Here is a 13839-nt window from a genome sequence, read left to right on the forward strand (position 1 = left end):
GTATATTTAAGATAGTTTAATTAAAAATTAGTATCCCATTTTTGTGCTCTTTTAATTGAAATTCCATCAAAATAGAGCTTGACATAAATCTTATGTTAAAATTAATCATTTAATAAATAAGAAATGCACCATTCACATTTTCTAACATAAAAAATTAAAAATGAATTAAGAAAAATTAAGAATCCAAATAAATGTAAATTATTCTATATAACTGCTTAAATAAATGTGGTGTATCCTTCTGATTAACAAAAACAAACACCAAATTTAATGTGAAGCTATATTTAGTTGCAATTCAACATGAGAACTAACCTTCTTTAGGAAGGTAACTAAAAAGTATAAATACTAAGCCAGATTATAATAGATTTAAATGAGTGATTTAAATAACTGATTTAAAATCAATCAATCTGCCCTGCTTTTAACAACTATTTCACTGCTCACACACAAAATATCTGCAAATAAATTAATCATTTAGTTGAAACAGATTTCTTACATAGTGGCTGGAATCCTTATCATCCACCTTTCTTTTTTTGATGTCATTGGAATATTCAGGACCATTCCTGCGTTTATCCGTGTTTCGCAGGCTGTCCGGTACCAACAGAGAATTACTCTGTAAAGACAAAAAACAAGGTCAATCAAAAATTCCTTCCCGAATTCCTTCATATACACCTGAAAACTAAAACTAGATGCAATAGATATTTTAGAAACGTAATACCTTCTCAATTTCTCATTCGATTTAATTCAACTTATCAAAATCTTCAAAGGCAAATTATAATGATAGGAATTCATGCATTTTATATTTTGCTTATTCGTTGCTTAATTTTGCATAAATCAACCTATCAGAAATTTAGTTCACTTGTCAGTTACTATTTGTGAGGTTACTCAATTTAACTGACCTCATTGTTTTACTTTAGGAGAAACACTGTTTATTCATGAACATATAAAATACTGTATGTATTCACATATACACAAACATACAGTGGCATTTATATATTATAATTGCAAATTTAAAGTTATTACCTAAAGATGGATTTCTCATTTTTACAATGTAAAAACAAATAAAGCTTGGAGGATCTGCCCATTGCATGTACCATTATGAACACTACCTCTTAAAACAATAACAATTAAGTAGGTGTTCACTACAGAGTAAGATTACCCAGTGCTTGTTTATTTATTAGCTGTGATAGTAACCTCAAAAGGATGCCCTAAATTTACTGCAAATAGAAAGATTAAATATTTTCACTGCCAACATAACATTCACCGTTAATGTGAAATTAAAGCTATCACATTGTTTAATCAGTCTTAGACTTAAAAACTGAGGCCAGTACACACACAAAAGACAAGAGCAAAGACTAATCTTTTCTACAAATGACACAGGCTACTTTCATTCAGTTATGCTAAGTACAAACTGTTGACCCAAAGAAAAAAAGGCATTTTAAATATTTTTGGGTCACATGACACAATTTGACATGCCTCTGATTCCCATCTCCCCTCCAGCTAAAGCATTAAAACATGTTACAATGATTCTTTTAAGTACAGAATTAGCATATGCAAGAGGGCAATTTGTTCAGTGATGTGTTAATGCCATGAACAATGCTGAATGAGTTGTGCAAAAAACTCCTATCAAAAAGACCTGATAAGCCTGGTTTCTAAAAGCCATCTAAAAAAATTATCACAAGAAGGAAACATGATGCCAATATACATTTACATACTTAAAAGAAAACTTACTTTAGGCCAAATCAGATACAGTGGTGAGTCCAGAAGGAAATATTTGTGTATAATTAAAAGTCATAGATATTGAACTCTTAAAATAACATAAACATAAAGTAAGTCAGTTTGCTACTCATTGAATGACTCCGCATTTGAAACCGAAGCTTTGCAGTGCTCAGACATTAATGCTCAACCACAGAGGAAGAAAACAAAACAGGGTACACAAGACAACTTGAATCCTCTTTTGCCTACTTCAGAGGCTGTACTTTAAAGCTGGCTCTAAGCTCTTTTATTCATGACTATTCAAGCTACACAAATGCCAGAGGGCTTTACACAAAGCATATGGGAGGGTCCAATGAAATTCAGTATAAAGAAGCTCACAGTAATGTCTTTACCACAATGTTTTTGTGGCTAAAAGGTGGGCTTGTTGGATGACTGAACAAATTACCTTGATAAGTATAGGCAGAATTTAACCCAGCTTCTCCTTCCAAATACACACACACAAGAGGATAAGGAAGACAATGTTTCAGAAGCAATATATACTAAAATCCAATTCTGATGAAAAATGGATTTGTATTTTAAAACGAATACCCAATGTCTGCAATAGAAGATACAGCTTAAAGAGACACTGTCAACTCAAATTTGACCACAAATTAAAAAGTTGTGGGGGAAAAAGCCAGCTTTTGCTAAACCCAAGACCAACAGAAATAGTTCTTATAAAAAAAATAAAAATTATTTCTTAGCTTTTTTTTTTTTTAAGCAACACAAATATTGCAGGATTGAGAAGCTGAAAGGGAAACTAATAATAAAATGTAAAACTGACTTCATTGGTTTTCATTGTCCAGACTCGCAGAAAATAACTGCAAAAAAGGAAAGAGCAATTTGTATTTTTAAGACTTGGAACCTGCAAATTATTCCACATGGGTGTAAATTCCACTCATGCAAGCAGCTTGCAAGATCTGTACCTAAAATATGTAGAGAGTAATTTCAAGTATTAACAGAGATCAAAAATAGGTTTTATTTTATTTTTAAATTTAGTGTCCCTTTAATGCATAGTTCCTGCACATGATTGTACCCTATGTTTACATGCACATGTCTATACCAAACAACAATGACACACTTTTGTGCCATTCAGTATTCTAAAAACAAAGAAAAACTTATTTATCAGTCCAAAAAGTATACATGGCACTATATAAACCCCAAAAGCATACTCATGCACACACACAAGCAGTTCCTATGATATGTATTTAATTACTAGCTTACAGAATAATTATTAAGGGGCAAGGATCCACAGTTTCTGGGATGTAACTTCCCCATCCCAATAACCACTAGTAGTCCTTATCGATTATTGTTACAAACCGGAATTCCTAAGAACAGGGAGACTACAGCTCTTGAAAACATCCAGTCAAATAGATAAGAGCATCTGCAAACTTCCTATATAACACCACCTCTTTCCCCCCCCCCCCCCAGTGCTCTGGGGCAATGGTTCTCAACCAGGGGTACGTGTGCCCCATGGGATACACAGAGGTTACATCAACTCATCTAGATCAGTGGTTCTCAACCTATTTACCATTGTGGGCTGCACATGCAGCTCTCTGTGTGTGATGTAGGTTGCAACCACACAATATATATACTACTTGTATAGCAGTGAGGATGTCACATGGCCGCACATGGGTGCTGACTGGGCCACAAGTGGCCCCAGGCTGCAGGTTCAGAACCACTGATCTAGATATTTGTCCAGTTTTACAACAGACTACATAAGAAGCGCTAGTGAAGTCAGTAGAAACAAAAAATTCATACACACAGTAACTTGTTTATCCTGCTCTATATACTATACAATGAAACATAAGGACCATATTTATATTCCAATTGATTTATATTTATATGGTAAAAATAAGAAAGTAAGCAATTTTTCAGTAATAGTGTGCTGTGACACTTTTGTATTTTTATGTCTATTTTATAAGCAAGTAGTTTTTAAATGAGGTGAAACCTGGAGTACACAAGTCAAATCAAACTCATGAAAGGGGTACAGTTGTCTGGAAAGGTTGAGAACCACTTCTCTGGGGCATTAACAATACAGCAAAATGTACCCCATTTATAAAGTGTTAATATCACCATTTTTAACTGTCATGTCAAATGCTACCTTCAGGGCCGCCCAGAGGATTCAGGGGGCCTGGGGCAAAGCAGGGGAGCTGTGGTGCTTGTACTCACCCAGCGGCGGTCCGGGTCTTCCGCAGCATTTCAGCAGTGGGGGGCCTTCAGTCGCTCCGCGTCTTTGGCAGCACTGAAGGGCCCCCCACCGCCGAAATGCCGGCCGAAGACTCGGACCACCGCTGGGCCAGTGCTCGCGGGGCCCCTGCAGGGCCAGGGGCCTGGGGCAAATTGCCCTCCCCTCCGGGTGGCCCTGGCTACCTTGCCTTCTTTATGTCAGCTATGCGCAACTTCCAACATATTTTTAAAAGCTAACCATTTTGACTGGATATAGTTTAGGGTGTAGCAGACAAGATTATTATTTTTAAAGGATTTGGAAAAAACTGGGTACTAAATGCAGACTTGATCCGTTGCAAACATCCCCACTTACTTTGGATCAGGCCTTAAATGCAGAAACTGTTTTCACCAAAATTTCTACTGGGGGCAAAAGGAGTGGAGGAAGGAAAAGAGACATTTGAAATTTGTGTGTGAGTGTAAATGGGGAGGGGCAAGGCATGTTAGAGCTACCCCCAATACAGTTTCATTACTCTGCAGGGTCACATTGGGGATGGATAATGGGTAGCAAGGACCTAAGAGACTAAACTTATCAGCAATCTTTTTCAAGGTTATTCTTAAATAAAAATTAAATAATAAAAAGGTTTTGCCACACCAACTTGCAGCATCAGGAAATCTACTCATGATTTTTCAGCCCCTTCCTTCTCTCTCCAGTTTTCCAGACTGAGGAAAAAGTAAAAAGTGACTAGAATAGTTATTCCTCAATAGTTCCTCATATGGAAACTCTTAACCCAAAACGAGAGTCTCTTCGCACAGGTCTACACTATAAAAACTTACATCAGTGTAACTATGTCACTCAGGAATGTGAAAAATCCAGACCCCCTAACCGACATAGTTAAACAACCTAACCCCTGTGTAGACAGCAGCATGTGGAGATGAAGTACCTACAATGAAAGGAGAAGCCTTCTCGTTGGCATAGGTAGTGCCTTCACTTCATGCTGCTGCAACACTTAAGTGCAGACCAGCCCTTATTCTGGAATTAAAATATCCACATGAGAAGCTACTGCAGTAGGTATTCCAGTCAATTTTCCTGACAAGCACTGAAGCCTGTGATGTAGGAATGTGAGCAGGATCAATTAACATGACATGTCTGACATCCTAGAGTTTGAGATCTTGGATGGTTTGGGTGTTCATTCACAGATTATGCCAACACTACTGTGATTTTATACAACCCAGAACAGACAATAAAGGGATATTTTAAAAATTAGATTTTTACTAACTATTCAAAAAAGTTTCATTAATAACAGTCCTGAAAACAATCAATTTAGACTGGATAAATTCAATGATTAGTCTGGGCAAGAAATGAAAATAGTACATTAAGATATTTAAAGGGTTAAGAGCAAGCTTCAAAACATCCACTGCAATTGGTGAAAGTATGTTTTTTTATGTATATGTGCTTGCTGTTGCAAACTACTCCTTCTGGGTGTCAGTTGTATGGAATTTCATCAGGTGGTATGAAAGGGTCTCCATTTTCCACTCATGTTACTAGCACTTTATGAAATACTGAAGTGACACAAATGACAGTAAACAAAAAAACCTGGGACACAGATGACAATATCAAACTTTTTTTACCCAGGACTCAGTGTGCCTCCTGCCAACAGAAGTGACTTGAGGGTTCAGAGAACAGTTACCAATTAGAACAGCAAACTGAGAAGATTCTCCCATTATGTCAGGTCAAGTACTGTCTATATTTCCCACATGATTAGTGCCCTAAATGGCATAATATAGGACTGATGGCATGAAAAAGCAGCAGCTTCACAACACCCTCATGCAGCTGATATTTCTATAGAGATCTAATCAGTTCTTGTCTCTCTTTTATGGCTAATTTAAATACAACAAATGAAATAAAAAAGGTAGCCTTACCATTCTACAAATGACTGATTTTGAAATGTTAGAACTACTATTTTCTCTATAGGAATAATACAGATTTTATAGATAATTGTACAGACTTTTCATTTTGGATTGAAATCTACAGTGTTAACTGATTTGATTGTGTGTCAAAAATATCTGGTTGACTCACTAAGAAAAACAGCATGACACCAATTTTTGTTTTAGCTTAATTTCAGTAGACTAGACACTTAATTGAGGATAATCCTTCCTTTCATGCTAAGAACCCAATTTATCAGGGATTAAGAATGCAAAGTCTACATACAATGTATCCAGATTGGCATAAATGATTAAATCAATTTTATAACTAACATTTTATTTTTCTCCAATGGCTCAATGTTATTATTTATTTGCATAGATTCCCTTCAAGTAACTCTTGAAAAAAAGAAAAAGAAAAAAGCTTAATGTGATATTACTTCCTGTCATTGTTACCAAACAGCATAAAGGCAATCTTGGATCTCAAAGCGACTTTGCTGCCAACAAAATTCAAACACTGAAACCATCGGCAACAAATGTGAAAGGAAAACCCACTCATGGATGTAGAGAGAGAAGGCAGGTTCCCTAATGTGAATATAATGCACATTATTCAAATGGATTTCCTTAGCTGCCATTCTGATTCCCCTTAGGAACTCTTTCCAAACCACAAGGAAAGTATGTGTCAGCAGTACAGACTGGGAGTCCAAAACACCTCATTTATCCTGTGTTATACTACAGCATACGGAAGTTAATTTGCTAGCACACACCACATTGACAATTAGCTTTACATTGAACATTATAACAATTAGGTAGCAGAGTTCCCATCACATCTGCATGCATGCTTTAACTGCACATGGGACCAATTAAGACATTCTCTAGAGCTGTATTTTTTCCACTGTGCTTGGTCATTTTACAGATTCTGCTGTACATCTAACCAACTGCAATGACTGACCTCAACCATTATAACAGATTGAACTCACACTTGTCTGTAGTCAGCAGACAAAAAAAAGACTGATTTGCTCATTTAGGTACTGCATTAGACCTGATCTGCTGCACTGCACACCAGCATTATCTGCCAACATCCCTATGTACCAGGAAAACAAACATTTATCCTTTGTCAGAAAGAAAAGCAGGAGCAAATCTAACGTCTATAACCAAAATATCAGAGGGCCAAAGTAAGCTCTGATGCTCCCTATCAAGAGAAAGATGACTGTCATGCACCACTGGTAAACAAGAACAAACAGCATGAGTTGAATAGGAGGGAAATCATTTCACAGATCCTATGGGGTGTAAACTTTTAAAATATCTGCCCAAGAGTAAAGATTTATTTGACGCAAATCCTAACAACTTACTGTTAGTAACAACTCTTCCAGTGTTCTCTATCCAACCCCCACAATCCCTAGAAATGAGAACTTTCTTCCAGAAAAATAAGCTGTAGGAAATTAATGTTAAAATAAGTGGATTTTTGTTTTAAATATGAAGCCTCATTGCTCTTTTGCCATCTTCCCTCATTTCTCTTTTTATCCCCCCCTCATCCCCATTTTCTTCCTCTACTTGAAATTAATTATAAATATTTTATATTTTTACAGGATAGAGAAGCACCACAGCTACTATTAAAAAGCTACCAGTTACTTATGTGCTCGGTGGGACAAGTTGCCTGAAAACAGGGGCAGTAATCAACACAAGTTTCAATGGCACGGGTCAGAAGTTTCAGACAGGGGGTGATGGTGGAGATAGCTCAGTGGTGTGAGCATTAGCCTGCTAAATCCAGGGTTGTGAGTTCAATCCTTGAGGGGGCCACTTAGGGATTTGGGGCAAAAATCAGTACTTGGTCCTGCTAGTGAAGGCAGGGGGCTGGACTCAATGACCTTTCAAGGTCCCTTCCAATTCTAGGAGATTGGTATATCTCCTATTATTATTATTAGAAACAGACTGACAAGTACAGTGGTTGGATTTTGGGGGGGGAGGAAGGCTTAACTGAAATGAGTGTGCACACTAATTTAATAATTATTTTTAATTTACATATACAATATCACAATTGTCAGCACCAATCATAAGCTAGAGAAACCACTACTGTTCACTACTGTACACTGGTAATGACCTGCACAGAGTGAAGAAGGCTTCCTACATAAAAACTGAAGTGTATTTGAAAAAGTTTAATTACAACTGGAACTTAAATCTAATAATGGCAGCAACCACCATGATAAAAACTGGTATCTTCACATTCTTATATGAGCACAGTGAGAAATGCCAGATTGCTTTCCTCTGTGCTTCTGTTGAATCAATATTTTCTAACTAATGCCTGTCAAAATGGAGGTCAGGAATTATCCATAAATACTTATCTTCACCACCCCTTCCTCTCCTCTTTTGTAACTTTTGTTGCCAGCCATCAGCACTTGCTGCTTCAAGTTAGTTTCACACTAGACTGCAACACAGTATTCCACAGCTGCATGCAGGTAACTCTAGTTAAGAGTTAATTGGTATTTTGCATGCATTTGGAAACCTAAAGGTACTTTATAAGTCTTCTAAAAACATACTGTCGGAATTCTTGTCTTCAGACAATATGAATCACAAGTGCATAAAAAAAAGATTTAAAAACTCCACTATGAATTACTGTTGATACAATACAATACTTGAAAACATTTGCATTTCTGTTGTCTGAATAGACTGCTAGAACAGTGCGAGCACAAGTGATAAATGAATACCTGAGATGAGTCTGACAGATGTTGCCATTATACCCTTTAGAGAAAAATGTGGACAAAGCTTGCTTGCACTGGAGTCTCCTAAAACCCTTATTAAACTTCAGTTACAGAACTTAGTTAGCATAACTGACTGGTCAGCTTTATTAGCCAAAAGGATCACAACAGTTAAAATGTCTACATTCCTGCGCCAAACTTTTGGCTCAATTTTGGACAGCTGGGATCACATCAGTGGAAACTTGACTGAGTTTATAAGTGCACACCTCTGCCTTCGAAACTGGCCAATTTGAATTTTAAAGATTTAGTTTAAGTTATTATCATCATCTTCAAAACCTGTGCACAAAATAACTTTTTGAAAAATAAAAGCTTGCAGACAAATTGCACTTATACTAATTTCAGGATTTTTAGGCTAAGAAGAGTGACAAGGTAAGGGAGGAAAAAAAAAAGTTGTTGCCCAGATGCAGTGAGTGTACGTACAGTAGCAACTTCTATAGGCATTGCTCACACACAATCATCCAGAATTATAATCAATTTGCTTAATGCACCTCCACATGTGGAGTATTTTACTCCCAGTTTTCACTAGCTTATGCATCTTTTTCAAACCATGCAGTTATAAACTGACTGCATGTATTAGTCTGAGTCTGACTGCAGGTATTAGTCTGGGTGCACTTTGTTTTTTTCAAAAAGAGCCTCACAAAAAAACTCGAAGAGCTTTAATCCATTAAGTTACATTAATACCTCACTGATGAGCATTAAAAGCTTGGTTTGTATTTGAATACTTTTATCTTGCAACTTAGAGTAATCAACACCCATTGATTGCACTGGAAGCTCACACCAGTTATCTTCACTGGAAATGATAGTGAAGTACTGCAAAGCAATATTAAACAATTTGCAGCTACTTTAGATTAACAACATGGTTTCTAGTGTCTTGGGTGATCAGAGCATATTTCTGTCAGCAGTTTTGGCAGCATCACCATATGCATTTAATATGCAAAGCCTCATTGAAATAAATATGTAGGTCACCAAGATGACTGATTTAAATAGTAATCTGCATGATAAGAATATAGTGCTAGTTTAGGAAACACTATGATAAGATTTATAGTCATGTGGACATGACTTATGTAACTCTGACCAGTTGAATATTAGCCTTAAAAGATATTTAAATATAAAAACCATTTCTAAGTGACATTAAAGATGTGACTAAGAAAGAAAATTCAAACCAACCAAAACTCACTGTCAAATAAATGTTAGCCACAAATGTTGAATCTGAATTTGAATAATGTTCCATGGAGTCTAAACATCTTTATAAATAAATAAATAAATAAAAACACCAACTTCTGTTCGCCATGAAACGGATACCCCAAAATAACAATGCATTTTATATGTGTTAAGTCACATACTTAAATTCATCTCTATTCAGCAAAACATGTAAACCCATTTAAGTGTTTTGCTGAACTAGGATCTGAAGAGTGGCAGACATCCAATTCTAGATGGCATATCCAAACAGCAAGGACAATCAGCATGTAATTTTCTTTACATTTGCTGTGCATTCTTCAGGGCCCTGAAGTCCCACATGATCCTACATGATATCCCAGAATGCACTTATGCTAGTTGCCTCACACCCACAGCAGGGAATCATGGATTTTACATATGGTGGCAGGTCATGACTGTGGTGGAATTGTTTCAGCTGACTATGAGTTTAATTATAATTAAGAAAATAAAACTGCAAACCCACACAATGTATTAAAAAAACTTTTCTGACAGCCCTATCCAGCAGATCATATTTATACTGTATCTAACTTTCTTTGTTGTGCATAATGAAGGGTTGCACAGAGTCTGCATTCTATAACACTGCCTTGTGATTCTGGGCACCTAAACTTTAAAGTCAACACATCTCAAGTGTCCTTTGCATATTTGCTGTTTAAGCATACTGCATAATTCTCAAATTGTCACATTTTTCTTTAAATTATTTGCAGAATATTTTTAGCCAAGTATTTTACACAGGATCAAGAAAAAAAGTTTAGTGAGATCTATTTTTTGACTCTGAGAAAATACTTAACTAAGGGTGGGATTCTCAAGAGCACCAAATAGTTTTAGGAACACAAATCTCATTGTTATATAATGGGAATTGTACTCCTCAATCCCTTCAGAGCTTTTGAGAATTCTACCCTTTAACCATTTCCATGCCACTGCACTGAGCAAGGAAATAAATAAGAACGGTTAATTCCAACTTGGAAGCAAGAGAAAAAGATCAGTTTATCATATAAAAAGCATGCCGGAAATTTTTAATTAAAATATTTCCAAGCCCTGCCATTCAAACAACCGACATTTACAAGCAATATAAACAAAAACAGGTAAGTGTCTTAAGGCTATCAGACAATGAATAACCCTAGTGAAATTGCATCTTACACTGCTGTCTAACTGAGAGTAAGAGAATAATCACAACTCATTTTGCTGCATAAAGGACCAAATTCACCCATGGCATTAGTGAATAGTTTCATTTTATAAATCAAAATAAACACCTGCTGACACCTGAATTTGACATCATTACTCAGACACAAAAGTGTGAAGAAAAAAACAAAGTAGCACCCTTTCGGGGACTCTTCTTGGGATAGGGACAGAAGGGTGGGGGCTAAGCCAGACCCTTATTTTATAATGAAATTTTTATTAGTTTATGCCTGAAAGGAAATTATTCAAGGGAAATTGCAGCTGATGCATAAATCAAGTAATGAAGACATTTGTATGGGTAGAGAGATTCAGTTAGAGAAATTACAATGCCCAAGAGACTGAAAATAGCAGTAATGTGTGGATTTTGATTTCTCACCTGTTCTGCAACTTAAACTTCTGCAGATCTTTTTTTTTTTAAACAAAAAAAACAAAAAACCTTAACTGCCACATAAAATGTGAGCAGGAATAAACATGACTTAAAAAAAAAGTAGCTCCAGAAGGCAAACAAATCAAGTCTGATTAAAGTTCAAATCTCCGACATTGCTATTTTATCATGACCACAGAAATTTTGTAATTAAACAGTTTATTTTAATTTTTCCAACTTAAACAATGTACTGAACAGGGTACATATATGCCTATCACACACAACTATCACTACACAGGAAGCAGAACAAGGAAACCTACTGAGAAAAACCAGGTGTGAGTAATTTTTGTTTATCTAGTACTGTTGAAGCAGAAACATTTTAACGTTAACAGAAGTATTGGTACTTACTGTGCCCGGCTCTCTGTCTGCTCCCGTAGTAACCAAGAAATGCACAGACATGCCCGTTCAGACACAGAGGCAAGAACAGAAATAAAAAAAGGGGGGAAAAATTAGAACACAAGCCCCGAACAGTTTTAAAATGGCTTTTATTTATATAAGTCATTGCACATTCCTAATACAGTGATTTCCTGAAAATTACAGTATTTTGTAAACATGATAGATTTACAGTTTAAACATACACAAAGCCTAGTTTTTATTTCATGACAGAATAAATTATTTTTTTCAAAAATTAGTCAAGTGCAATTTTGCCCAATATTTAAATGTGTACTAGAACTTAAGCCTATGAAACTAAAGTAACAGATACAGTTATCTAAACCTTTCATTTAACACATTCACTTCAAAATTTAACTTCTCATTCCCCTCTTCTCTTCTCCCCACCCATTTAACAACATTAGTTTCTTTGAAAAAATTTACCCAATTATGCAGTTTAACAATTATCCACAATATTGTGCAGGCACTGGTGTTACACTAAGCATTTCCCAGGATGTCAAAATGCCCTGCAATCTATAAAGCAGGAGACACCTAATGGATTGCCTATTTCAAATACTGAAAACTTCCAAGCTTAATTTTGCTTCAGTGGTAGAAATGCAGACACACTTTTTTAAAAAAAATTTTTTTTACAACAGTTTGTTCTCATTTTCATTCTATATAATTCGATTTCTTTAGAGATGCACACAATTTGCAGCAATGTGCAAATTTGACAACGTCCTAATCAGGCTTGCCATGCCTCTCACCTCTGTGGTGTTCTGCATCATGATGCTTCTTGTCATCTTTTATTGCCAAGTGAGACTGCCCACCCAAAGCACTAGAGAGGGCAAGAAGGCCAGCACTGCTTCCAAGTGGAGGAATTCCAGGAGGCTGAAGTCCTGATGGGTGTGGTGTAAGAGGCACTGGAGGTCCATGGCCATGGGAAAGATGCTGAGCCTGCAACTGCTGCTGCTGTTATGGATGGTATTGTTATTCACAGGAGGATGTGTGCAAAGCACATAGTTGAGGAAGAAAAGAGAAGAAAAATGTTGGTTAGCTATTCATAATCAATCCTGTTTTTACTCTATCTTCCTCTCCACCCCACCACACTTTGTGTCAATCTTATAGGGACAGTCCCGATTTTTGTGTCTTTTTCTTATATAGGCTCCTATTACGCCCCACCCCTTGTCCCGATTTTTCACATTTGCTGTCTGGTCACCCTACCTACTCCTGATCTGAGTAAAGCTAAACAAAGCAGTTAAAAACACATTAGCTCTGTCTACAACAGCACTCCCACCATCACTGAAATGATGGGCCATTTTTAAGAAAAAATGTCTACCAAAGAGACTGCCTACAAGACTGGATTATTTCATGCTTAAACTCAGCTTTTATAGAACCTGTGTTCCTAAAATATTTCAGTGTCTACACTAAAAAACCTAGCTAGCATCAACCAGTTCATGCATTCAAATACAGCACTCCCTACAGCACTGGTGCTTATGGATTATGACACCTCTCTCAATTTCAGGTACAGCTTCCTAGATCAGGTGTATGCTGCTGCCTTTATTTAGCATTGCCTAACACTTCCTATTATAAGGCTCTGTTTTTAAGTTGCTTATAATTTTACCAAACTTTAACCATTCAAGATGAAATCTCCCATGCTGGGGGCATGCCTCAAGCTGAAATTTTTTGGGCAAGTTTCTGCAAAAAATCGTTCTGCCATTTCCAAGAACAAGATTAGGGGGAAATAAGTTGTTTTGCCCAAGTTAAAAAATTCCTTCAATTAGTTCACTGAGAACTCCTGTTTTGAAGTTGGGATTTGAAATTTGGCCGGGGGTTTCCTTCATGTCAGGGATGTGCCTTTTGCTCCCGCTATGTAAATCCATCAAAGTTTCTAAATGTGCAGTTGTTAGAATTTGGCAGCTAATTTCCACAAAGATTTCACTTGCCATTCCAGGTATGCAGGGATTTTCCTGCAATTGCTGCTCCTGACTGTTGCGACCAGCTGTGGCCCTGGGCACACGAACTAAGAGCGGGAGACTTGTCTCTCCTGTGCTCTCAGCTGACCCT

General features: G+C 36.6%; 1 protein-coding gene across 4 annotated transcripts in view; it reads right to left on the bottom strand.

Annotated features, from left to right (window-relative positions):
• The window catches only part of LOC120407826 (transducin-like enhancer protein 1), a 93893-nt gene that overhangs the window by 37971 nt on the left and 42083 nt on the right, over positions 1 to 13839 (bottom strand). For 3 of the 4 annotated variants that reach the window (XM_039544013.1, XM_039544014.1, XM_039544015.1), the window contains 3 exons: positions 12540 to 12744; positions 11755 to 11771; positions 491 to 607 (listed from right to left, as the gene is read on the bottom strand). In XM_039544013.1, coding sequence (XP_039399947.1) covers positions 491 to 607; positions 11755 to 11771; positions 12540 to 12744 — 339 coding nt within the window. Of the gene's footprint in view, positions 1 to 490; positions 608 to 2530; positions 2562 to 11754; positions 11772 to 12539; positions 12745 to 13839 lie in introns of those variants that run through there. The other variant, XM_039544017.1, reaches the window with a different exon arrangement.

Source organism: Mauremys reevesii, linkage group 6, assembly GCF_016161935.1.
Source record: "Mauremys reevesii isolate NIE-2019 linkage group 6, ASM1616193v1, whole genome shotgun sequence".
NCBI lineage: Eukaryota > Metazoa > Chordata > Testudines > Geoemydidae > Mauremys > Mauremys reevesii.